General features: G+C 42.0%; 1 protein-coding gene across 7 annotated transcripts; it reads right to left on the bottom strand.

The window, feature by feature from the left end:
* Positions 1-3,414: 3,414 nt before the first annotated feature.
* tcaim (T cell activation inhibitor, mitochondrial) lies at positions 3,415-23,518 on the bottom strand. Of its 7 annotated transcripts, XM_078397638.1 has the most exons (11): positions 22,538-22,583; positions 21,533-21,658; positions 21,235-21,367; positions 20,359-20,509; positions 19,292-19,541; positions 16,005-16,127; positions 12,455-12,552; positions 9,386-9,477; positions 8,379-8,611; positions 6,619-6,750; positions 3,415-5,244 (listed from the first exon to the last, which is right to left on the bottom strand). In XM_078397638.1, exons 3-11 carry the CDS (start codon positions 21,301-21,303, stop codon positions 5,022-5,024), a joined length of 1,371 nt encoding a protein of 456 aa, XP_078253764.1. In that variant the 5' UTR covers positions 21,304-21,367; positions 21,533-21,658; positions 22,538-22,583; the 3' UTR covers positions 3,415-5,021. The 7 variants fall into 7 exon arrangements, with proteins under 7 accessions (XP_078253764.1, XP_078253761.1, XP_078253765.1 ...); XM_078397635.1 differs by lacking the exons at positions 21,533-21,658; positions 22,538-22,583 and adding an exon at positions 23,385-23,518; XM_078397639.1 differs by lacking the exons at positions 21,533-21,658; positions 22,538-22,583 and adding an exon at positions 22,969-23,067.
* Positions 23,519-24,500: the final 982 nt, after the last annotated feature.

Raw genomic sequence — 24,500 nt, 5'->3', positions numbered from 1 at the left:
AGATGAGGTAGAGTAAGGCTTTGCAGCTAAAACTGAAATACTTAACCAAAGAATAAGGAGCAAGAAGATATTTTTTTCTTGAGTTCCAGTTATAATTCTAGTGACTGATTATCAGCAAATTTATCAAGACCTAGGAGGAGGGATGTTTAGAGTTTAGAGATACAGCGCGGAAACAGGCCGTTCGGCCCACCGGGTCTGTGCCGACCAGCGATCCCCCCACATTAACACTATCCTACACCCACTAGGGACAATTTTTACATTTACCAAGCCAATTAACCTACAAACCTGTACATCTTTGGAGTGTGGGAGGAAACAAGATCTCGGAGAAAATACACACAGATCATGGGGAGAGCATACAAACTCTGTAAAGACAGCACCCGTAGTTAGGATTTTATATAACCAAATAAATAGAATCAGCAGTAAGCCATAAGATACAGGTTGGAGGCTAGGATCACAGCTTTGCAGTAGACCCATTCCTTCTCTGCAGAGATGCTGCCTGTTCCACTGAGTTACTCCAGCATTTTGTGTCTACCTTCGATTTAAACCAGCATCTGCAGTTCTTTCATACATCATGTGTTTTGTACCAGATCTGAGGTTAGATCTTCAATATTCTCAGGCGGCCAAAGACTATATTAGTTCACAGAAGAAGATGGTGAATTCATCATCTGTGTAACCTACCGCTGAGGGGTGTCTCCAAAAATATGAGAAATAGTATGCATTTTCACTCCGAGTCATAGTTATACACCATAGAAACAGACACTTTGGCCTGACTACTCAATCCCCACCAGGTTTCCCACCTCAGCTGATCTCATTTGCTTGCATTTGGCCTAAACCTTTCCTATCCATGTTCCTGTCTAAATGTCTTTTAAAAGTTGTAATTGTAACTGCTCCACCACTTCTGGCAGCTCATTCCATACACCCACCATTTTCTGTGTGGAAAAGGTTGCCCCTCAGATCACCTTTAAAATTTCCCCCTCACCTTAAACGGTGCCTTCCAGTTTCAGACTCTTACCCTGGTGGAAAAAGGTTGTGACTATTCACTTTTATCTAATAAAATAAAGGAAAAGATTTAAGTATGTTTCAGAGTGTCAATGGAAAAAGTGCATCAGTAAGACAGTTCATTAGATGCTTGTTCAGAGGAGAGAAGTGGAGAGCTTCTAGCCATGGTAGGTAAATGCCTTTCAATGTTTAAAGGATCAAAATCGAGGAAGCATTAGAGGATATAATTGGTGGAGTGGACACGTTGGAGAGTTGTAAAGCTGTATACTTCAATTTTAGGTCCTAGTTCAATAAAGGAACTTTCCAGGTAAGGTTCATTCTGTTTACATCAGTAAATTGGTTTTATGTCAAACCAATTAGCACAGTTGGAGATAAATCTGACAAAATAGATGATACCTTCAGCTCTGTACTGTTGCACTTGAGTATTTTACACATAGTGCCTCACCTGAATAACTAATAACAAGCATGATCTTTCTCAACTCAAAATGCTGCCAATCAAAGATTATGACAGGCGGTAAATTAAAAATGTGTAGTACCCTTGGTGATCAGTGGTCACGTTTAACATTTTCGAGAAGTTTGTTACTGGTTAAGTATATTTAATAAGAATGACTTACTAGCAATCTGAAAGGTTGGATATTTTTCAGTAGAAATTGGTTTTTTTGTGTACTGCAGGTACCTTTGATGTAACCCCATATGCTGGAATTTTCAATAATCTTCTGGATCAGTGCATCCAGACTAATTGTCTCGGTGTATCATCTGACACAGTAGAGTTCATGAGGTCAATGAACATTCCTGTTAATCTTTTACCTGTAAGAAACTTAATTACAGCTCTGGGCAGGTCCAATCTGTGGCTGAAAGCAAGAAATCAGTACAAGAGTAAGTACAGTTTTGTGCGCACCCACACAAGATCCTGCCGCCTCCGTATGAAATTTACTCACTTGTCAGAACCGCTCATTTCTGATTGTCTAAATAGTCCAAGCTCCATATTTAGTTGCCTTGGTATCTATAGTCATGTTCTTTCATTTGTCTGTCAGATAAGCCAGTTTTATGACATTTTTGTTTCTTTGCCCTCACCTTTAACCTGATGAAAAGTCTTTCAGCACATTCATTCTGGCTTCTGCCTTTGTATAGCAGAATTGCAAACAAGTATCAAATCTGACATATGATCACTGTTGTTCCATACAAACTTGTGGAATGTATTACTGGCTGTTCGCTTTATGGTGCAGTGGCTGGTGCATTTGGTGCTGACTTTCTTCAAGGAGGATCTAGACTGCTTCCTAACCAGGGCAGAGGTTAGAGTCAGCACGGAAACAGGCCTTCACTCTGTAAAGTTCATGATGACCATCACACTTTCATTTACACTAATTCCATTTTATTCTCCCTCGCATTCCTGCTGATTATTATACCTGCACTGCCCATTCTTCGCTCGTGTGTCAGACAACATTCTGCCATCGCTTCGCCACATCTGTGCCTCTGTGGAGATCGTCCGCAGTGCATGCCTCTCCGCCGCAAGTCAGTAGGTGGGCCATTGCCCATTCTACCAATCACCTATGTCTGGCAAAGTAGTGGCCAAAAAAACTACCAAACCAAACATCTATGGGATGCGAGAGGAAACCCATCTTGTAGATTGTGAAAGGCTTTGGGGTGACAAGAAATTAGTCACTCGCCACAAATAACTCTCCTCTGATCTGTTCTTGTAGCAACAAATATTATGTAGTTGTTGAAAGATACAGCTTAGAAACAGAATCTTTAGACCACCAAATCCATGCCAACCATCAACTACCTATTTGCATTAATTCCATTTGTTCATCCTACCCAAATTCTCATCAACTCCTCCAATTAACCTACCAGCCCACACATCTTGGGGATGTGGGAGGAAACTGGAGCACCTGTAGGGAAACCATAGAGAACTAGTAAAATTCCACACAAGGACATGAGATCAGGATTGAATCCACTTCTCTGGTGCTGTGGGGTATTAAATGTCAAGGAAAGGTGATTAATTTCTCTGTTGGAGATGGTTATTGCCTGGACTTCTCCTTTGCTTTTTGTTGCTATTAGCTTCTCTTCGGATACATGGCTATGGAAGGAGCCATGGTCTATTTGAAGCCATCGTGGTGTAGAAATAACTACTGTTAGAAAGTGGAAGAGTGATAGAGGTTGGAGAGTTCAGAAACATGAGGTCATAATCTCAGAATAAGAGTGCTGACCTTTTCAAAACTGGGATTAGGAGAAATCTCACTCAGAATGTGTATGTTTAAAATTCTCTCCCAAGAGGGCAATGTGTACTCAATCATTCAGTACTCCAAACTAGTGCAATAAAATTAGACCTCTAAAAATGTAATCATCCCTCTTGACAGAAAAAGAAAAAAAATGTATTCAAGAAAATTACTTAAATTTAATATAGCACCTTTCAGGGTGTTCTTAATCTTTTCACAATAAAAGATATTTGAGGTACGGTCCATATTATGTGAGGGAAATTGCAAGTAGATCTGGCACAGAACAACCAGAAAATACAGTAAACTCCAATAATCCACTATCCCATTGTTTGGAAATCTGGACTGTTTGCCCACTGGCACCAGGTATTGTTAGCAGTGTTGCCTTTAAACTCTTAAGGCCCTGCTCCAAGTTCCCTTGAAACACACAAGATTCATTAGAAAAAAATATTACAGTATAATATCTTCAAAAATGGAAGTTGGTTGGACTATTCATTATAATGTCCGATATATTGGAATAAGTGCCAGTCCACTACCACAAAATCCCATGAGTACTGGATTATTGGAATCTTACTATATCATTTTGTGGTTTTGGTTAAGAGATAAATAAAATATTTTCCTTTTACAGAAGCTTTATCCGATGGTTACTACCCACCAATTGAGGAGAACCTTTACCGTAAACTGCTCCCTATTCCTTGCTTCTTGTCGGAAGTGGAAATGATGTTGGCAACTGAAATGTTTCTAGTAACAAATGCAAGCAGCATTCAGAGTCCCAGTGTCTCCAAGCAATCTCTGCAGATTGTGCTGAGAAGGTATTCACTCTTTTGGAACCATGTCCTTTGTTTCTTGGTCAAGAATAAGATGTTTTAATTTGATGGCTTTTATCTGTAAAGGTATGAAGATGAAAGTTTGTTCGCAAATGGAGGTTATGATGCAGCAGTGGACAGATTACTGGCAGCTGCTCGAATTTCGGAACCAAAGCTTCAGATAAAACATACAACCGTTAACATTGCAAATGAAGAGATCTTCAGTTTGGAACACTCTTCTGCCCTGAGATGGCTTGAACAGAACATGAAGTGGGCAGGCAAGGTTTGGCTCTTTGGCTACTGATGTCAAGTATTATTTCACCTTAAGCATGCAGAATATTTTGACAATAAATTGTGAATCACTGTACAATAAACCATATAATGTTCAAACTGTCTTTATGGTAACTATCTGTTGTGCTGTAGCAAAACCATTTCCCTTGAACAGATGTCACATGTCAAGCATTCTGTTTTGGTGGTATTACAACATTCTGCTTGCAATTGAAAATTAATTTCCTGTGGCGTATAGTCCTCGTCCATTATTCCCCAACAAGTATCATTGTACTCTTCCTTATTTCGGCATTTCTTTGAAGCTTCCTGAAGCAGCACTGAGTCTTCACTCATTTTGCATGGAGATTCCTAAAGAGCGAATAGATAAATGTTGTAACCTTTGTGGAGCTTCAAAATCTCAGAACCAAAAGCTGCTTGCATTCATGTTTCTTCCTCTTTGAAGCAGGTTGGACAATCCATTTGCTGGAATCTGACTGCATTCAAGAACAACCAGGGAAAGAACTAGGTGGGACCTGTCACATTTGACAAATTATTTGCAGTTTTAATTTGCACAATTGGAATATAGTTGCCAAGTTGGAATTTCCCAGCTTTGGATGTTAACTACTCTTTCAAAAACATGCTGTAGTTTTGTTTTCACATGTGAACTTTATGTAGTCACTTGGCACTACTCCATCATAGAAACTGTATACCAGTTCACTGTTTTTCTTCTTTCCATCTACTGTTTCCAGTCCCAGGGAATGCACAAATCACCATCCTGTAACACTGAATAGAAATGTGAAATGCATAGGTGCATCCTGGGTAACTGTGTGGGCTCTTCAAGCAGTCTTTTACAGGACTCCACCATCTGTTCACTGGATACACTTTGCTCCTTGTATAGTCTTTTGAGAAAAAACTTCTCTGTGCAAACTTTGATCCATTTTTCCTGTTGGATTTTCAACCTATTGGGATTAAAAAGAAATCCATTATATTCTGGAGTAAAATAAAATTGCTCCAGAATTTGCTGGAAGAATGATTATATGAAATTGTTGCATATTGTGTAACATTTTCAAGGAACTATGTATCATGAGTTGCAATTCACCAGAATTTGTTGCTATTTTTACTGCTCAGTTTCTTTTGAACAAATAGTTCCTTGACCTCGAATTTTTTTTTGACTTTGCACACATCACTCATTGGGAGTTGTTTAGGGTTCCTCACAACATGAGAAATATCTATTTTACAATGTGATATTAACCAATTTAATCTCAATCAATTTCTCTCGCCCAACAGGGAAACAATCTAAAATGTGCTACTTCAATTAATGTGTTTGAACAAGTTTTCTAAAGACTTAAACATCTCTAATCTTTTCCTTCCCTCATCAGGCCTTTTCATCTTATCTATAATCAATTTGAGATTATAGTTACTTTCTCCCCTCTCACGTTAAATCTTTGAGGTTAAGGAGCCAGACTATAATTCACTGAGATCTGTTAGCCATGCAGCACTCATGGTGAATTACAGATGGTTCTTCTGCTTCAGAGTAGAGGTAAATATTGGTCTGGCTAAAGGGGCTCTGTTCCAATCGTATTTAACCTATCAATTGATTTCCTTATACTTTGTATGGAAAATATAATGGTCTACCAGCAGTTATTTGATCATATTTTACTTTGATAGCCAGTAATTGCCTACTTCAGCCTAGAATAATACTAATAAACTAATCAATTTGAATTCATAAATCCTGACTCTAAATCAAATTAATTCAGATATTGTATAGCAAGATTAACAAATAAAAGACAAGTGAAATTTTTTTGTTATCTTTAAACTAAACATGCGGGCAAATGGACTGGCTTTTACTTAGAACATCATAAGCAGGTATAAATCAACAACTTGCAACTACATATAAAGCTTTAAATTGGAAAATATTGCTACACAGGAGTGTCAAAATGGTGTCATTAATGAGGGACCAATCAATCCATAGGAATTCAAGATGTTACCATAATAATAAAGATGAATAGCATAGACATGTTGAAACAAGCGAGAAAGGAATACCGTGATATGTAGGGAGGCACCAGGGGAACAAAAACATTAGTATTGACTAGTTAGCCTGAAAAGCCAGTATTTGTATTACATAGCCTTTTGCAGCAATGAAATAATCACTACAGAAGTAGAAAATGACATTGGTAGCAGCACACAAACTGGTCTTGATTCACATTTCCACTCCACGTGTGTGATACCTGGTTCACATAGTCCACTCTAATGGGAGTTATAGGCATATAGGATTGGCTTTAAGAAATCCTCTCACATCTTCAACAGGTGACGGGTAAGAATCTTTTACTTACTCCTCCTCCTTCTGCAGGTAAGCCCTGGCTGTTTGTGCATGGCTCAGAATAAACCATTGCAAGGCAGAGGGGTCACAAGTGATGGGCACACTCAGCTGGCCTGTCTTAAGGAGAGTAGGTGCGGAAGAGCCTCTGAAATGACAGAACATCATCTGGTTAACAGCCACGATTCAGATGTCAAGGAAAATTTGAAAAACTTATCTTGACTACCTCTCATAACCTCAGGATATCATCTTGAAATGGGGTGACTCTGCATACTTTGTATATGGTATATGCTAAACAAAGAACTTCACTGTGACATGACACATGTTATAAAGTCTCATTCATTCATTGTTTCATAACCAAATAATTTTTAAGAGCTGGAACAGGAAGTGTAACTGCCAAATTCCACAGGAACAATGTGACAATCAATGACCTGTTAACTGGTTCTTGTTCTGTTGAGCAAGAAACAAATATTCACCCAGGACAGGGAAGTCCATTGCTGTTCAAAAACTGACCTCGGTATGTACAGGGATCAGAGTAGTAATACAGTTAAACATTTCTCCACTTGGTAAAAAGCCACTCAACCAGAAAAAGTCTTTTGTACTTTGGAAATGACAGGATGGGATTGGAGCGGGTGCTTTGTGGAAGAATGAGAAGTCACTATTTTAAAAAGGAGTCATCCATTTAAATCAGAAACTAGGCCATTTTTTTTTCTCAGAAGGTTGTGAATCTGTGGAACTTTTCCCCCCAAAAGTAGAAGCAGAGTCCCAGAGTTTTTAAGGCAGAGGCATTTAGATACGTAATATGCAAGGGGCTGAAATGTTATCAGGATAAACAGAAAGCAGAAATTGAGGTTATAATCAGATCACCCTTTGATGAATGACTATACAGGATCAAGAGACAGCTTCATATTCTATGCTTATAATAGGTCCGTACTAGTGAAAAACAAGTTCTCCATCATGTAAATAAAACTGAAGTTGTGCAACTGAAAGGCCCAGTTATAGACTGAACAACACTCCAGTACCATAGTCAAATTATCATTGGGTTTTAAAGAATAAATTGCACCACTTAAGACTGTAAAAAAACCCCAGATTAAATGGGAAGATGAGTTGAGTTGGCAGCAATGCTGGACGGAACTAATAGGAGAATGATGGGTTTCCACATTTGTTGGATTAGGCTGAATATAGGGAATTCGCATCAGTTGAAAAAGAGAAAACTATGAAGGAGGAACTTGATCATAAATTTCAAGAGAAAACAAACCACTGAGTCATGGAATATGAAAACAGGTTCTTTGGTCCACTGAGGCTGCATTGACCACTCAGCACCCATTTATGCTAATCCTATTCTACATCCTTTCAACTTTTCTCCAGAATACACCATTCATTTATACAACGTATACAATGCCACTTCATCTCCCAATCTCCACATCTTTTGGATGTGGGAAGAAACTGCCTGGAGAAAACTCATACAGTCACATGGAGAACATTATGGGCCAAAGGACCTGCTCCTGTGCTATACTTTTAGAACATGCAAACTCCATACAGACAGCAGCAAGGTCGGATTGAACAATGAGGCAGCAGCTGCACTTGCTTAGCCACTGTACTGCCCCAAATGAAGGCAGGGTAAGTTCAAATGCCTCACGTGTTTTGTGCGTCAGATTTGCAGCCCATCAACATGAAGCCGGCAGAGGCAACCTTTTGAGATTCCCTCAACTGCTTAAACAGCTTCACATGCAATTTACAGTGACCCATTGATCAAATGTTTTTGCACTCACTCACTTTTCTAGAATCATTTGCAGTCCTTTTAGACTTCGTGGGTGAAACAGAGGTCGGCTGACAACCAAACTCTGATGAAAGGTCTTTAACATCCTGTAATAATCCTCTATCATCATCGAAGGCTGCAGGTCTTCATTGTAAATTAACTCTATGTCTCCAAGAAGAAAGCTGATCCTCTCTTCCAGCATACAAAGGTGGCTGTGAAGATCATAGTAGGTAGGCAACCTCTCCAAAAGCTTCAAGTAATAACAGGTTAAAGATTTACTGCACTAACACTCAGTGCATTGCTCACATCAAATTAGATTTCTTTGTTACATATCAGACTGGCTTCTCACCTCCAAAGTAACCTGAGCGCACGCAGAATTCTGTGACCTTAACCTGCACAAAGTCCTGCTCACCCATCGTTCCCGTGTTTGCTGATCTAGATCAAGTCTTAGTTAAGTGCTTTATTTTTTTTTAAAGTCTTATCCTGGCTTTCAGACTTTTATGAACAGGCCCTTCCCAATTGCTGACCTCTTCCAGACAAATATACCCCTCCAAAATGTCAATACTCCTCTAATTCTATATCTTAAACCTTCCTGATTTCAATTATTGCACCATTGATGGTGTTGTCTCCAGCTGCCAAATTCATAACCTCTGAAATATCTTTTTAAAGCTTTTCTCTACTCTTTTAAAAGTATTCCTTAAGCACTAAATCCTTGACTACACTTTAAGGCATCAGTCCTAACATGTAGCTTGCCATCAAAGATTTGTTTGATAACATTTCCCTTACGTTCTTGGAATGTTTGTTTACGATACATGTGGTTTACAAATGGAAATTGTTTCTCAACATAGCAATGAGAGGAATGGTCAGGTAATCTTCATTAACTGTCTCCCCTGCTGGTGATTACACTTCCCTGTTACTCTATGACCATGAAGTGGGGATGACTGGACCAAGCTGACACAGTATTAAAACCATAATACTGACACAAGCTATTCTAAAATGTTTATTACTAATTAGTTTGACTTACTTTTGTCCAGTGCTGATGGACATCTACAGTTCCCAACATAATCTGCCCTGCAGCGTTCATTCCAGAGTGCTCTGTAAAAATTAATGTACACCCTGTGCAGAAAACAGCCAAACCCACAACATAGCATAAGCAGTTTGCTTAAACACGTGTAATGCAAAAAATATCACAGATTTCTGATTTAAATTGGTTAGGCTCTGTTCAAAGCCATGGACATCACATCTTAGAGAGTTTTATGGGATGCAATGTAGAATGATGCGACCATTGGGATTAAAAAGGTCAAATAGCACAACTTAGGTGTGTAGTCCCTGCATTTGGGAGATTAAGAATAGGGGTAAATTCAATCAAGGTGTTTAATCTGGTTTAAGGACTCGGTCAGAAGACAGGTGATGTTCATAACAATAAGCACAACAAACCTCAAGACGCACACCATTGAAAATCTGTGACTAGCCCCCAACTCACTCTGTCTCCACCTCCTCCCACCTTCCCTAAAACTGTGGGGGAAGGGGTATCGTGGGGGTCAATTGAACTGGTTAAATCTGAAAGGAACAAAATTCCAGCGAGGTTTAACTAAAGCAAGTGAATGGGGTCGAGATACAATTCAACGGACAAAATGATCAATCGGGACTGAACACCTGTCTCATGCAGAGCCACAGAATTAATAGGGATGTATAAGGAACACGCTAAGGAATGGGGGGAGAGAGCAACTGGTTTATGGTAGAGTTACAAATCAAAGTGAAGCTATTTAGATATTTCAGCTCCAAAGAAGAGTCTGAGCTGGGGAAATTTAAAGCATCAGGGGAGTGCCTAGGTGTAATGATATGGGAATCAGCAGCAGGAAAAGTAAAACAGTGTAAGAAATTAAAAGATAGGTGTCAGCACATCACATTTCACTTGCAATCTCCAGTAATTCCAATGATTCCTATGACACCAAGTCCAGGAGTTCCTTTGAACGGGAGTCTACTATCACTGCAGGGTATGGAAGTGTGCAGAACACGGAGTAGAGCAGATGGCCCTGGGAATAATTAATGGGCCTCATGGCTTCCACCTATTTGATTCAATGTGATTTTTCCAAAGAATCTGCTGAATAAAACCCAGGGCCAGTCAGAGGGTTAAAAGCAGATAAACTCATACTCTCTCTTGTCCAGCGGCTCATGTTGGTTCTGACTTATAATGGTAGATTTTCTGCTGCCTCCTATGGGAGGAAGCATTTGACCAGTCAGAAAACCTCTGATTGGCAGCTAGCAGCTGTTTTTGGCCGAGTGGAATGATTTGAGTGCTACCTCCCTGTTCTAAATCTACTATCTGCTGACATGACTGAATGATTCCACAAACGCACCAACAAATCTCTCGCTTGCACTTTTACTATCAGTTTCCCATCTCTACCATAGCACCTAGAATCTTATGAACAGAATATCACGGCATGATACTGTACGTCATGAGAGATTTCCATGCAATCTGTCTGAACACAACCTTGCCATTTAGTTTTCCAGATCAGTCACTGCACAAATTATTGCCACTTGTTTCCTTTGTTAATCTCCTCTACTCCGTGCCCTTCGATTCCAAACTCTCCTGCCTTTGGAGACAATTTCCTTTTATTTATTGTATCAAAGTTATTCCTGATTCTGAACATTTCTACTGCTTCTCTTGGCCTTTGCTGCTTTGGCAAAGCCACTGGTGACTGACAAATGGTTTCTCTTTGACTATTTTGCAGCCTTTAACATGGCTGACATTACTGTCCTCCTTCAACACATTTCCACTGTTGTCCAGCTGACTAACAATCCTCTGAACTGCTTCTATCTGTTGATCCCAGTCACAGCCTATCCCCTCCTGCAATGACTGTTATGGTCCCAGTGAGTTCACAAATTCATTTTATCATGGGTGTCCTCAACTCCCTCAACTCAACTCAAACATCAGAACATGTTTCAGGTTGAAGTTCAAGTCCCCTGCAATATTGTCAAAGTGCTTTGAACTTACAGTTACAGAATGATTCAGTCTATTGTGCTTGTGCTGAATCTTTGAAACATCTACCCACTCAGTCCTGCTCTGCTGCTCTTTCCCATCGCTACAAACTTCTCCCTTACTAGTTGTGGGGCTCACCTTCAAACAGAATTTAAAAATGCTGGGCTTCTGCATTAGAATTGGGCAAATGCTGAAAGAGAGTGAACAAAGGCTCAGGGAAAGACCATTCCTGCATTCAACGAGATCATGGCTGACTGATTTATCCTCCTCCGCTCCACATTCTTTGATGCTCTAAACCAACAGAAGTTCCAGTCCCCAAAGGATGATTGTCCTTTAGTGGAGCGCATGCATATCAGGTTTCTGCAACCCTTTCTGGGCTTCGGTTTTCATTTCTGAGACTGACCTTGTTGATAGCAGCTCTGCCAGGGCAAATGTTCTACTCTTAGACAGTTTGACTCAGTGGACAGTGCTCTCACCTCCAAGTTATAAAATGGCTGGGTTCTGTCCCTCACCTGACTAACTAACATTTCTGCTCATCCACCCCGCATTGCTGAGCAACTCTCAAAGGCACAGTGCTTTGAATGACTCGTTAAACTGAGGCCCTTTTAACCTCATGTGGGATCAGAAAGATCCCTTAGACTTAAGTCAACAAAGTTCTCCACATTGTCCTGGCCAACACTCCTGACAATGCTTAAGGTGATGATCTATTCATTACCACATTGCTGTCTATGGGAGCTTGCTCTGCATAACAAGGCTGCCACATTTCCTGCATCACAACTGCATTTACATCACACATTTGGAACTTTGGAACTTAATGTGGTTTTGAAAGGCACATATAAGTGTGGACTCGATTCAAACCTACAGACCCGAAGGCAAAATTAGATCATGCTAAGCCAAACAACATTAGTGGAACAAAAGCAAACTGTTGGAGCAACTCAGCTGACCAGGCAGCATCTGTGGAAGGAAATGGACATGCAACATTTCAGGTCGAGACCCTACTTCAGACTGATTCAAGAGGTTAGTGGGAGGTAGTTTAATGCACTGGGTAGAGGATGAATTATGAGAACAGGCTTTACTTGAATGCCATCTATCTGCTGGGAGCCGGCGTACCTTTGATATTGTGCAAGATTGCAGAGTTCTGCTGGGCAAAACGAGACAGGCTGTGCAGTTGGCTGCACCGATGAGCTATTCCCCAACTTTTCCGCCACCTATGGCAAGAACAAAATCATTATCAACTCAATGTGGGTGGATTCCAGGCAATAAAAGAATCAGAAACATTCCCAAAACATATTTCCAACCCACATTTACCAAACCATTTGAGTCTGCCTGGTACAATGTGAGTGAGAGCACATTGTCTCAAAGATTTGTGGATTAACGTACCATTCCAGAGACCCAATGACTAAATGAGAGGTGCTGTTACATAGAACATTACAGCATAAGAACAAGCCCTTCGATGCACAATGTCTATGCCGAACATGATACAACAACCATCACTTATCTACCTGCACATATTCCATATCCCTCCAAATCCATATACCTAGCCAAAAGTCTTTTAAATGACACTATCGTATCTGCCTCAACCACCACTCCTGGAAGTGCATTCCAGGCACTCAACACCCTCTGTGTAAAATTGTGCCCTTCACATCTCCTTTAAACTTTGCCCTTCTCACCTTGAAGCTATGATCTGTTAAATGGAGTCTGCCTGCTTTCCCGGGATGTTGGTGGGAGCGGGGTTTGGGAAGTAAAAAGATTTCATGCACTATTTCAAGGGAACCTCTCGGGTATCTGCTCAACATTCGGCTGCTGAATTTTCCAATTACAACAGTGAGCGGAATCTTTAATTTTGCAGTTTTGAACATACAAGATCCAGTTAATAACAAAAGGAATTGCTGATGCTGGCTGAGGTTATTGGGGTTATTCCAGCACTTTGTGCTTTACTCAAGATCAAGATGGTTTTCCTGATTGCCACCAATTCTCATTGAATTACTAAAGTTTATATTTGGGGAATGACATTACGGCAAGACCAACATTTATTGATCTCAGATTTATTGATCCTCTCCCTGAGAAATTGGTAGTGAAGGTACACTCACAGTGTGATGACTCAGGCAATTCCAGAACTTAGACCTAGCAACAATGAAGCAATGCGTTTCCAAATCAGGCTGGTTTATGACGTGGAAGGATCTTGGAGATGGTGGGTTCCCACGCAGTTGCTGGTGGAGATCATGGGATTCTCTAAAGTACTTGTGTGAACATTAAACTGAACTAGACCTGATCAATTTATTTGTGTATCAAATCAGCCACGATCCTGTTACTAATTTTACTGCGCCGATTGAAAAGGGAAAGGCCAGTTAAAGATCAGCTGAAATCTCCAGTATCAGCACTAATCTGACAAAGATGTTATTGTACACAGCGGTTAAAGCTACACATTGGGTTTAGTAAATATGTGAGATTTTACTGGATGTCTACAAAACCACAACCTGAATTTATAGTGGAACAGGCATTTAATAATGATGAAATATCCCACTGCATTTCACAAGGACATTATCAAGTCAAGTTTGCATGGATCCATATAAAGATACCAGGGAAGATGATCAAAAGCTTGGTCACAAAGGTTTATGGAGTGAGTTAAAGGAGGAAAGAGTGGGGTAGCGAAGAAGTTCCAAAGCTTAGTGATGCAAATTCAGGGTAAAGTGGAAGGCAGAACTGGTGAAGGACAGAGATGAGGAGGGATGTCGAGCTGAAGGGGTTACAGAGAGCAAGGTGCCTGGAAAGATTTGTAAAGCAATGATTGAAATTTCATTTTACCGTTTTGAATATGTAACAAGATCCAGTCCCACACCTTGTAAAGTAACATAAAGTGGAACTTGCTTAAGAATCTTCCAGGGTTTGATAAAGGACTAGGTATAATCTTAATATACAGTGCCCTCCATAATGTTTGGGACAAAGACCCATCATTTATTTATTTGCCTCTGTACTCCACAATTTGAGATTTGTAATAGAAAAAAAATCACATGTGGTTAAAGTGCACATTGTCAAATTTTAATAAAGGCCATTTTTGTGCATTTTGGTTTCACCGTGTAGAAATTACAGCAGTGTTTATACATAGTACCCCCATTTCATGGCATCATAATGTTTGGGACACAGCAATATCATGTAAATGAAAGTAGTCATGTTTAGTATTTTGTTGCATATCCTTTGCATGCAATGACTGCTGGAAGTCTGTGATTTATGGACATCACCAGTTGCTGGGTGTCTTCTCTGGTGATGCTCTGTCAGGCCTGTATTGCAGCCATCTTTAGTTTATGTTTTGGGGACTAGTCCCCTTCAGTTTTCTCTTCAGCATATAAAAGGCATGCTCAATTGGGTTCAGATCGGGTGATTGACTTGGCCACTCAAGAATTGACCATTTTTTAGCTTTAAAAAACTCCTTTGTTGCTTTAGCAGTATGTTTGGGATCATTGTCTTGCTGCAGAATGAACGCCGGCCAATGAGTTTGAGGCATTTGTTTGAACTTGAACAGATAGGATGTGTCTATACACTTCAGAATTCATTATGCTACTACCATCAGCAGTTGTATCATCAATGAAGATAAGTGAGCCAGTACCTTCAGCAGCCATACATGCCCAGGCCATAACACCCCCACCACCGTATTTCACAGATGAGGTGGTATGCTTTGGATCTTGGGCAGTTCCTTCTCTCCTCCATACTTTGCTCTTGCCATCACTGTGATATAAGTTAATCTTCGCCTCATCTGTTCACAAGACCTTTTTTCCAGAACTGTGGTTGCTCTTTTAAGTACTTCTTGACAAACTGTAACCTGCCATCCTATTTCTGCGGCTAACCAGTGGTTTGCACCTTGCAGTGTAGCCTCTGTATTTCTGTTCACGAAGTCTTCTGCAGGCAGTGATCATTGACAAATCCACACCTGACTCCTGAAGAATGTTTCTGATCTGTTGGACAGGTGTTTGGGGATTTTTCTTTATTATAGAGAGAATTCTTCTGTCATCAGCTGTGGAGGTCTTCCTTGGCCTGCCAGTCCCTTTGTGATTAGTAAGCTCACCAGTGCTCTCTTTCTTCTTAGTGATGTTCCAAACAGTTGATTTTGGTAAGCCTAAGGTTTGGCTAATGTCTCTAACAGTTTTATTCTTGTTTCTCAGTCTAATAATAGCTTCTTTAACTTTCATTGGCACAACTTTGGTCCTCATGTTGATAACAGCAATAAAAGTTTCTAAAGGTGATGGAAAGACTGGAGGAAAGACTAGGTGTTGAGAGCTCTCTTATACCTGCATTAAGGGGGCAATTAAACACACGAGCAATTACGAGCACCTGTGAAGCCCTGTGTCCCAAACATTATGGTGCCCTGAAATGGGGGGATGATGTATAAACACAGTTGTAATTTCTACATGGTGAAACCAAAATGTATAAAAATACCCTTTAATAAAATCTGACAATGTGCACTTTAACCACATGTGATTTTTTCTATTACAAATCTCAAATTGTGGAGTACAGAGGCAAATAAATAAATGATGGGTCTTTGTCCCAAACATTATGGAGGGCACTGTAGTATACACATTACTACCCCACATAACGACAAATATTAAAGCCTCCAAATGATACGCATGTTGTCTTTGCTTCACATTTATGCTTTCAACATCCATACCTGATGTCAGTTACCTCCAGTTGCTCACACAGTTCTGTTTTTAGGTTTGTCAGGTCCTCTCGCAATGGAAGGCTGACACCCAATCTCTCCAAGGCAAGAGATAAATTTTTATTCAACCACAACCTGCAACAGGAACATCAAAATCAATTTTACTTCCCCTTAAAACCTCTCCAGTATAAATGCACTGACTTTTATGTTTAAGGATTTCCTAAACTTTATCAAGTTGTCCATGCAATGCCACATGGGTAAGTGCAGGGATCTCAGCATCTGCATTCTGTAGCAGTGATTGTGATGATGGAAATGAATGATGAATCCACATATATTGACAGTACCAAGCTAGGTAGGACATGGGCTTTGAAGAGACTACAAGGATACAGGCAGGTTAAATGAGTGGGAGAAAACATGGCAAGTGGAATATAAAGTGGAAACATGTGAAGTTATCCACATTGACAAAATAAAGAATATTTTTTAAACGGTAGGCAACAAGTGTTCAGAAGGGACTGAGAGTCCATAGATGCAAGTTACTTGGAGGAGAAACTTGCAGGGTTGTGGAAAACTCTTTCAAAGCACCAGCACAAATCACACTGAATAGCTAGACAGCTTCATTGACCTGATGGCAAACTCCTGTTTCTGTTTCCTAGTGTTCAGGGCTGAAGGGATATTATGAATGGCAACATTTTACATAAATATATTATACGTTTCCTGCTTCATTTATCAGCTTGCAAGAATTTGCAAGATTAGTTAACCGGTACCAGCTATTGTCTTATGATACAAATTAGAAAAAAAAAAGTCTTTCGATGGCACTAATCACAACATTATAATGGCCTAAAGTGATTTCAGGTTCCATTTTAAATGCTGCAGACAATTTTTTACCCACATGTCTGATAATGGGTAGAGAATCTGCCAGTGATGTGAATAAGAATGATTTGGTATCTTTCACCTCCACTTGCGAGAGAGAGAGGTCGGGCATCAGGTTTAGTTTAAGACCTACCTGATCTCACATTTGCTGGGCACTTTAACTCCACTTCCCACACTAACCTTTCTTTCCTGGGCCTCCTCCATTGTCAGAGTGAGGCCCAGTGCAAATTGGCAGAACAGCACATATTTCACTTGGGCAGCTTGCACCCCAGCAGTATGTACATTGACTTCTCTAACTTCAAGTAACCCTTGTTTACCCTCTCTCTCCATCCCTCCCCCTTCCCTGTTCTCCGATCGGCCTTACTGTCTTCGACTACATTTTATCTCTGTTTGCTTTGTTGTTACCTTCTCCCAGCTAACAATAATCTATTTCACAAAATGCTGGAGTAACTCAGCAGGTCAGGCAGCATCTCAGGAGAGAAGGAATGGGTGACGTTTTGGATCGAGACCCTTCCTCAGTATGAAGAAGGGTCTCGACCTGAAACGTCACCCATTCCTTCTCTCCTGAGATGCTGCCTGACCTGCTGAGTTACTCCAGTATTTTGTGAAATAAATACCTTTGATTTGTACCAGCATCTGCAGTTATTTTCTTACACTAACAATAATCTATTCTACATTTTCCTTGATCTCCATTCCCTTTGCCCTGTTTTCACACTTCCTTATCTATCTAGCTCCCTCCCCCCCTGATGTCAGTATAAAGAAAGGTCTCGATCCGAAATGTCACCCATTCCTTCTCTCCAGAGATGCTGCCTGCCCTGCTGAGTTACTCCAGCATTTTGTGTCCATCTTTGGTTTAAACCAGCATCTGCAATTCCTTCATACATATCAGGTTTGGTTTAGTTTAGAGATATAGCGTGAAAACACCCTTCGGCCCACCGGGTCCGCACCGACCAGCGATCCAAGCACAATGATACTACCCTACACACACTAGGGACAAGTTTACAATTATACCAAGCCAATTAACCTACAAACCTGTAAGTCTTTGGAGTGTGGGAGGAATCCGAAGATCTTGGAGAAACCCCACGCAGGTCATGGGGAGAACATATAAACTCTGTACAGACAGCACCCGTAGTCAGGATCAAACCCAGGTCTCTGGCACTGTGAGGCAGCTCTACCGCTACGCCACCATGCCACCCATTTTCATCTTGCTTCTCTGTCTGTGCAGCACTCCCTCAGCCAGATCTCCCAACATTTAATTTTACAAATTCATAACTTTGATGTCCAAAATTCAGAATTTTACATCAAAATTCATAATATGGTGTGTAATGCAACTTTTCAGCAAAAAAAAGTATGCACGCCAAATGCGCGAACGCGGTGCGCTACATTCATGTATGAAAAATGACTATTATTTCCAAGTCTGTAGTTCTTGGACTACATGTACAATGTTAGGCCTATCATGAGTATATTCGGTTATTTATAGAAAGGTTATTGAACAGAGATACCTTTTGCAACACAAAAAATAAATTGTTTTTGTTTTGTTTTTTCTAGTTTGCTTTTTCCTTACACATCCCAATTCTCTTGGTATTGAATAAAAGGACAATGGTCATAAAATGCATGACTAAGTTATGAAGAAAGAGTTGATATATGCGACTCAACTAAGCATACGGAAGTACTTGAAGTAAATTCGCACATTAATTGATAATCAGCCCAAAAAGGTGGTAATTGGCTTTTCTGCTGTGTTTTATATTTTAACCACGTCTTAATTAATATAATTATGTAATCTTGCACTTAAATTTAATATTTACTCATTACAGTTCCACCACTGATTTTCTGGCACTCTAGGTTCCAGAGCTTTGCTGCTTTATTCAGCTGGCCAAGGAAGTCGGCTATGGGGATAGGTGTACTGGCTCCAGCTGGGCTGGAGTTCCAGAGCCCCGGCCGCAGGTTGCAAATTCAACCCACCGATCGGCCATGGAAGTCCCGATGAGGTCGAAATTGGCTGCCTTGCCCAGCCTAGGTGCCACATTTTCGGGGAGACTTCCAGGGCGGGGGGGGATTTCTAGGAACCCCTACCGACCAAATTGACAAATTGCAATTACGGACTGTTTTGCGGAAAAATGTGAGGCGAAATCGGAATGGAGGAAATGAAATAAGCGGAAACTTTTCGCCAAATTCGGAAGGGTTGGGAGGGGTGCCTCAGCCCTTGCATTGAGTGATGGTTTGGGCTAGCTGCTCAGGTCTCTGCAGTGGGGATTAAACACACAAACCTGACCCACAGGCGAGGAGACTGCCCCCCCTTCCACCTCCCCCTCCCCCCGAGCCACAGGATAATAAGTGAAATGCTAACTACTGGAAATGCTCCTCACCTCTCTGTTCCTCACATCCATCTGCACAACCCAGCTTCCGTAAATAAAATGAGGCATTCATACCCAAGTGTAGGTTCCAGCTGCCGAGAAGAGTCCAGCTCCTCCTCTGGGTCCCTGTATCCTGTGAAGGTATAATATGTCTTATCCCACTTGATGGGTCGACTGAATGGAATGCTATCATTTTGATGAGGCGAGTCCACAGCAGCCTTTGAGCTCTGGATATGGTCAATGGATAAACAGCAGGACTTCAAGATATTTACAACGGTACCGAGAAGGTCCTGGGTCTGGAGGGTGAAGCTGACAGCTCGAAATCCTGAAATAAATCAATTTGTTTAAAATGTTCATTTTGGTTCAAATAATTGTTTATTAATCTTATTATCTAAAGCAAACATACTAAAGAGCAATATGAAATTACAAAATCTTTCAACACACAGGCCTTTCGGCCCATTGAACCTGTGTTGGTTCTTCAACTGGACCCATTCATCCTGCTCAGGTTTCTGGACTGGGGCTTAAACCAACCAGCTGTGGATCAGAAGTAAGGTGTGAGCACCGACATAAATGCTTCGTTCAGTTATGAGGAGAGACTGGAGAAGCTCAGTCTTTTCTTCCAGGAGCAGTGGAGGTTAAGGGGAGACATGACTGAGGTGATATAAATTCAGCAGGAAACCTTTCCCCATATCAAAGCCACATAAAACTAGAGGAGATAGGTTTTGGGTCAGGGGAAGAGATTAAGAGGAGAGATGGGGTACGGAGAGTGGTGAGTACATGGATGCACTGCCAGAGAGAGTGTTTGAAGTTGTCTCACCGGCAGCATTTAATAACTGTCCAATGAGCACTTGAATTGCTTAGGCATAGTGGCAATGGGCGAAATGGTGGTCGAAGGAGTTAATACGCAAGGGTGCCCACTATCGGTGTGGATGAATTGGGACGAGCGGCCTATTTCCATTATTCTATAACTCTATGTCTCTTTTGGTCAGCAGTCGAGTCCTGCTTGTCAAACCATGAGAGAGGCATGACATACCAAGACAATTTTAATAAAGGCTTGAAGTTGAGCATTTGCAGTAACTGCCCGAATGTCAGTGCAATCCAATCAATGCAACAATTATGCATCTCTTATTGACAAGACAAACCTGAAGTATTCATGCCCTGAGCAACACCTGCATTGCCCGCTGTCTCTCTGACATAGAAAGTCAGCTTGGTAGGTTGAGGAGCTCGGTGCCCAGGATACTGCAGGCATTGCAAATGGTTATTTAACTTCTTGAGGGAATTTTCATTCATTTCCTGCACAAGCAAAACAGAGATTTTCTTACAGCAGTTTGCAGAAACATTTTGCGACAGACTCAATGCACTTTATTGACAGTTGGACTTCATTTGGAGTATAGTGAGCAGTTTTTGGCCCCATATGTGAGGAGGGATGTGCTGGGATTGGAGAGGGTCCAGAGGTTTACAAGAATGATCCCGAGGATTGATGTATGAAGATGGTTTGACGGCTTTGGGCCTGTACTCACTGGAGTTTAGAAGAATGAGAAGGGACCCCATTAAAACTTACCGAATAGTAAGAGGCACAGATAGAGTGGATGTGGAGAGGATGTTTCCACTAGTGAGAGTCTAGAACCAGAGGGCACAACCTCAGAATAAAAGGACTTACCTTCAGAAAGATGTGGAGGAATTTCTTTAGTCAGAGGGTGGTGAATCTTTGGCATTCATTGCCATGGACGGCTATGGAGGTCAAATCATTGGATATTTTTTATAGCGGAGATTGACAGGTTCTTGATTAGTAAGGGTGTCAAAGGTTACGGGGAGAAGGCAGGAGAATGTGTTCGAGAGGAAAGATAGATTAGGCAAGGTTAAATGACGGAGTAGATTCGATGGGCCGAATGGCCTAATTCTGCTCATATGACATGCACATGACAGGATGGTAAGAGCTACAATAACTTGCCTCCACCTTCTCGGTTCTTCCCGAGGCCTTTGTTTCTCAAGCACAGAACCCTCTTATTAACACTTACCCTCTCTCTCGGATGTTGGCCAAAGAAATCTGGGTGCACAGCAAGGTAGAATGGCCTCAGTGCATTCATGGCATCAGTAACTGAGAACGTTCTCACAAACCGGACATGTTGATTGCCTATTTCTATGCAAAGTCTGAAGCAAAATAGAAAAAACTGGTCATTCATGAATTTTTGTTTTAAATGATCTTTTCTTAATTAAGCCTATGTAGCATTTTGAAGAAAAGGGTAGATAGTTTTAACAAACAATCTCAACATCTATGTGTTAAAAATCCTTGACAAAACACTTTCAATTATTTACTTTTCAGGATCTGGGCATTGCTGGCCAGACCATCATTTATGGCTCATCCTTCATCATCCTTATAAAGATGGGGGATAACCCATGTTATTAAGCCACTGCAGTTCTGGTGAAGGTGATCCCATGGAGCTGTTTAAGAGAGAGTTCCAGGATTTCGACCCAAAAACGACAAAGGCATGACGATATATATGAAAGCCAGGATGCTAGTTTACACTAAAGATAGACACACAAAAGCTGGAGTAACTCAGTGGATCAGGCAGCATCTCTGAAGCCTGCTGCCTGACCAGCTGAGTTCCTCCAGCTTTTTGTGTCCATTTTTAATGACGTGGAAGTCGTGGAGAAGCTGAATTTCTCCTTAACTGGGGGTCGTGCAGGGAGAGCAGGCAGCTATTTAAAATCATAAGATGTACAGACAGAGTAGATGGTTGTTGTTCTCTGGCTGAACTGTCAAAAAACAGGAGACACAGGATGAAGGTGACTGGCAAAAGAGCCAACAATGAGGAGGGAAATTATTGTTGATGATCTGAAGCATTCAGCATTCTTCCTGTGGTTTCAATTTAGCACCAGATCTGACCTGCATATGTACTTTACAAATCCCACTGTTTGTTTTCTCCAATTTCTCAGTTCTGAACAAGGGCTTTTGACTTGAAACGTTGACTCTGCTCTCCTCTCCACAGGTGCTGCCCGTGGATTTCGATGACTGTGACCTTGGTCAGACCTGGCATGTGATGCCCGGGTCATGTTTGGTGCTTTGGACCAGGTACTGAGCCGGACCACAGGGGGTCAAACTCTGCGCGAAGCAAATGCGGGGATAAAGGGGCGGCGACTGCGGCTGCTCCTGGGAGAGGCCGATGGCTGGGGGCGGTGACCAGATCAATGAGGGCAAACCCAGGCCAGGGGGGTGGGAGTGGGCATTGCGGGGGCGATACCGGGGACAGGGGAGGCCCCGGGCTCAGCGCATTAGAGCCCAGGGCCGGGTAAAGGGGCAGCAACGGGGATGGTTTGCACCTGCTCAGCGCCCGCAACCGCCGCAGCAGCGGCTCCCCGCGAATCATCGGCCGCGCCGGGGCCGCGCTCCTCCTCCTCCGCCCCCCGCCCCAGTGAATCACAGGCCGTGCTCCTCCTCCTCCTCCTCCTCCTCCTCCCCCTCCCCCGCCCCCGCCCCAGCGGATCACTGGCCGCGCTCGCGCTCCTCCTCCTCCGCCCCCCGCCCCCATCGCCGGGACCCCGCGGTTACTCCGCCCACGCCAGGCCCGACCAATTCACCCGCCCGTCGGAACCATCGAACCGCCCAGACAGGACCAATCGATCTGGATCGGCGGAATAATCAGCCCCCCCCCAGGCAAGAGCAATCGACCCAGCCCGTCTAAACAATCGTCCCGGCCCAGACACGCGCAATCGATGCGCTCTGTTTAGGATAGAGTCCCCCTTGTCCTCACCTTCCACCCCACCAGCCGTCGCGTTCAACAAATCATCCTCCAACATTTCCGTCACCTACAACGGCACCCCAACACTGGCCACATCTTCCTATCCCCTCCCCTCTCTGCGTTCCGCAGAGACCGTTCCCTCCGCAACTCCCTGTTCCACTCGTCCCTTCCTACCCAAACCACCCCATCCCCGGGCACTTTCCCCTGCAACCGCACGAGATGCAACACCTGTCCCTTTACCTCCCCCCTCAACTCCATCCAAGGACCCAAACAGTCTTTCCAGGTGAGGCAGAGGTTCACCTGCACCTCCTCCAACCTCATCTATTGCACCCGCTGTTCCAGATGTTAACTTCTTTACATCGGCGAGACCAAACGCAGGCTTGGCGATCGTTTCTCTCAACACCTTCACTCAGTCCGCCTTAACCAACCTGATCTCCCGGTGGCTGAACATTTCAACTCCCCCTTCCACTCCGTGTCTGACTTTTCTGCCATGGGCCTCCTCCAGTGGCATAGTGAGGCCCACCGCAAATTGGAGGAACAGCACCTCATATTTCGCTTGGGCAGCTTACACGCCAGCGGAATGAACATTGATTTCGCTAACTTTAGATAGCTCCTCTGTCCCTCTCTTTCCCCTCCCCCTTCCCAGTACTCCCACTGTCTTCCTGTCTCCAACTGCATCCTTTCTTTGTCCCACCCCCTCCCCTGACATCAGTCTGAAGGGTCTCGACCCGAAACGTCACCCATTCCTTCTCTCCTGACCTGCTGAGTTACTCCAGCTTTTTGTGATACCAGCATTTTGTGATATGCTGTTTCAGCAATCCTGTCCACGCCTGTGGGGGGGGGGGGGGGGGGGGGGGGGAGTGGGTCCCCTGTATGAAAATATAGTAAACTACAGTATGTGTGTATACTATATTATGTATACTATAATATATATATGTATAAATATATATATGTATGTACACACTGAACTTTTTTTCCATTTATTATATTGTTTTAAATATGGCAAACATATTTTTGATTCCTATCTCCCTTGTTTTTATCCCATGTACATTAAAATATTAATTTTTGGATTGAGCCTGAAGCAGAAAACCAAGTTAGTTTAAAGATGGATGGATACTTGTTTCTTTGTTTGTTCATGTATTCATTATCCATTGTAGACCAACTTAAAATGAACATTTTGTACCATTTTGTAGTTTAGACCAAAGTTTGTCACTATGTAGTAAAATATGTTGAATCAATTTGAAGTAGTTTTTTTTCAAATGGGTTTAATTTGGAAATAATTTGCTGCTTTGGTTAATACGGTAGGCCCCTACCTTTCTAATTGTGATGAGGTGTCAGTTTTTCTTGTTTAAGCTCAGGGTTCTGTCCATTTAAAACAAATATATACGGTACCGGGTATTTTATTTTAAATCTAGTCAGTTTGAATTCCTGGTGTGTTGGATTGCATTCACTAGCCTCCCCTTCCTCTTGACAGAAACATAGTTTTCCACATAACACAGTGCCTTTTTGTAATATATATATATTTTCTTTGTCTTTTTTTGTTG

Source organism: Rhinoraja longicauda, chromosome 4 (genome assembly GCF_053455715.1).
Source record: "Rhinoraja longicauda isolate Sanriku21f chromosome 4, sRhiLon1.1, whole genome shotgun sequence".
Taxonomy (NCBI): domain Eukaryota; kingdom Metazoa; phylum Chordata; class Chondrichthyes; order Rajiformes; family Arhynchobatidae; genus Rhinoraja; species Rhinoraja longicauda.
The sequence above is the reverse complement of the archived record's forward strand: the minus strand, read 5'-3'. Positions and strand labels throughout refer to the sequence as shown.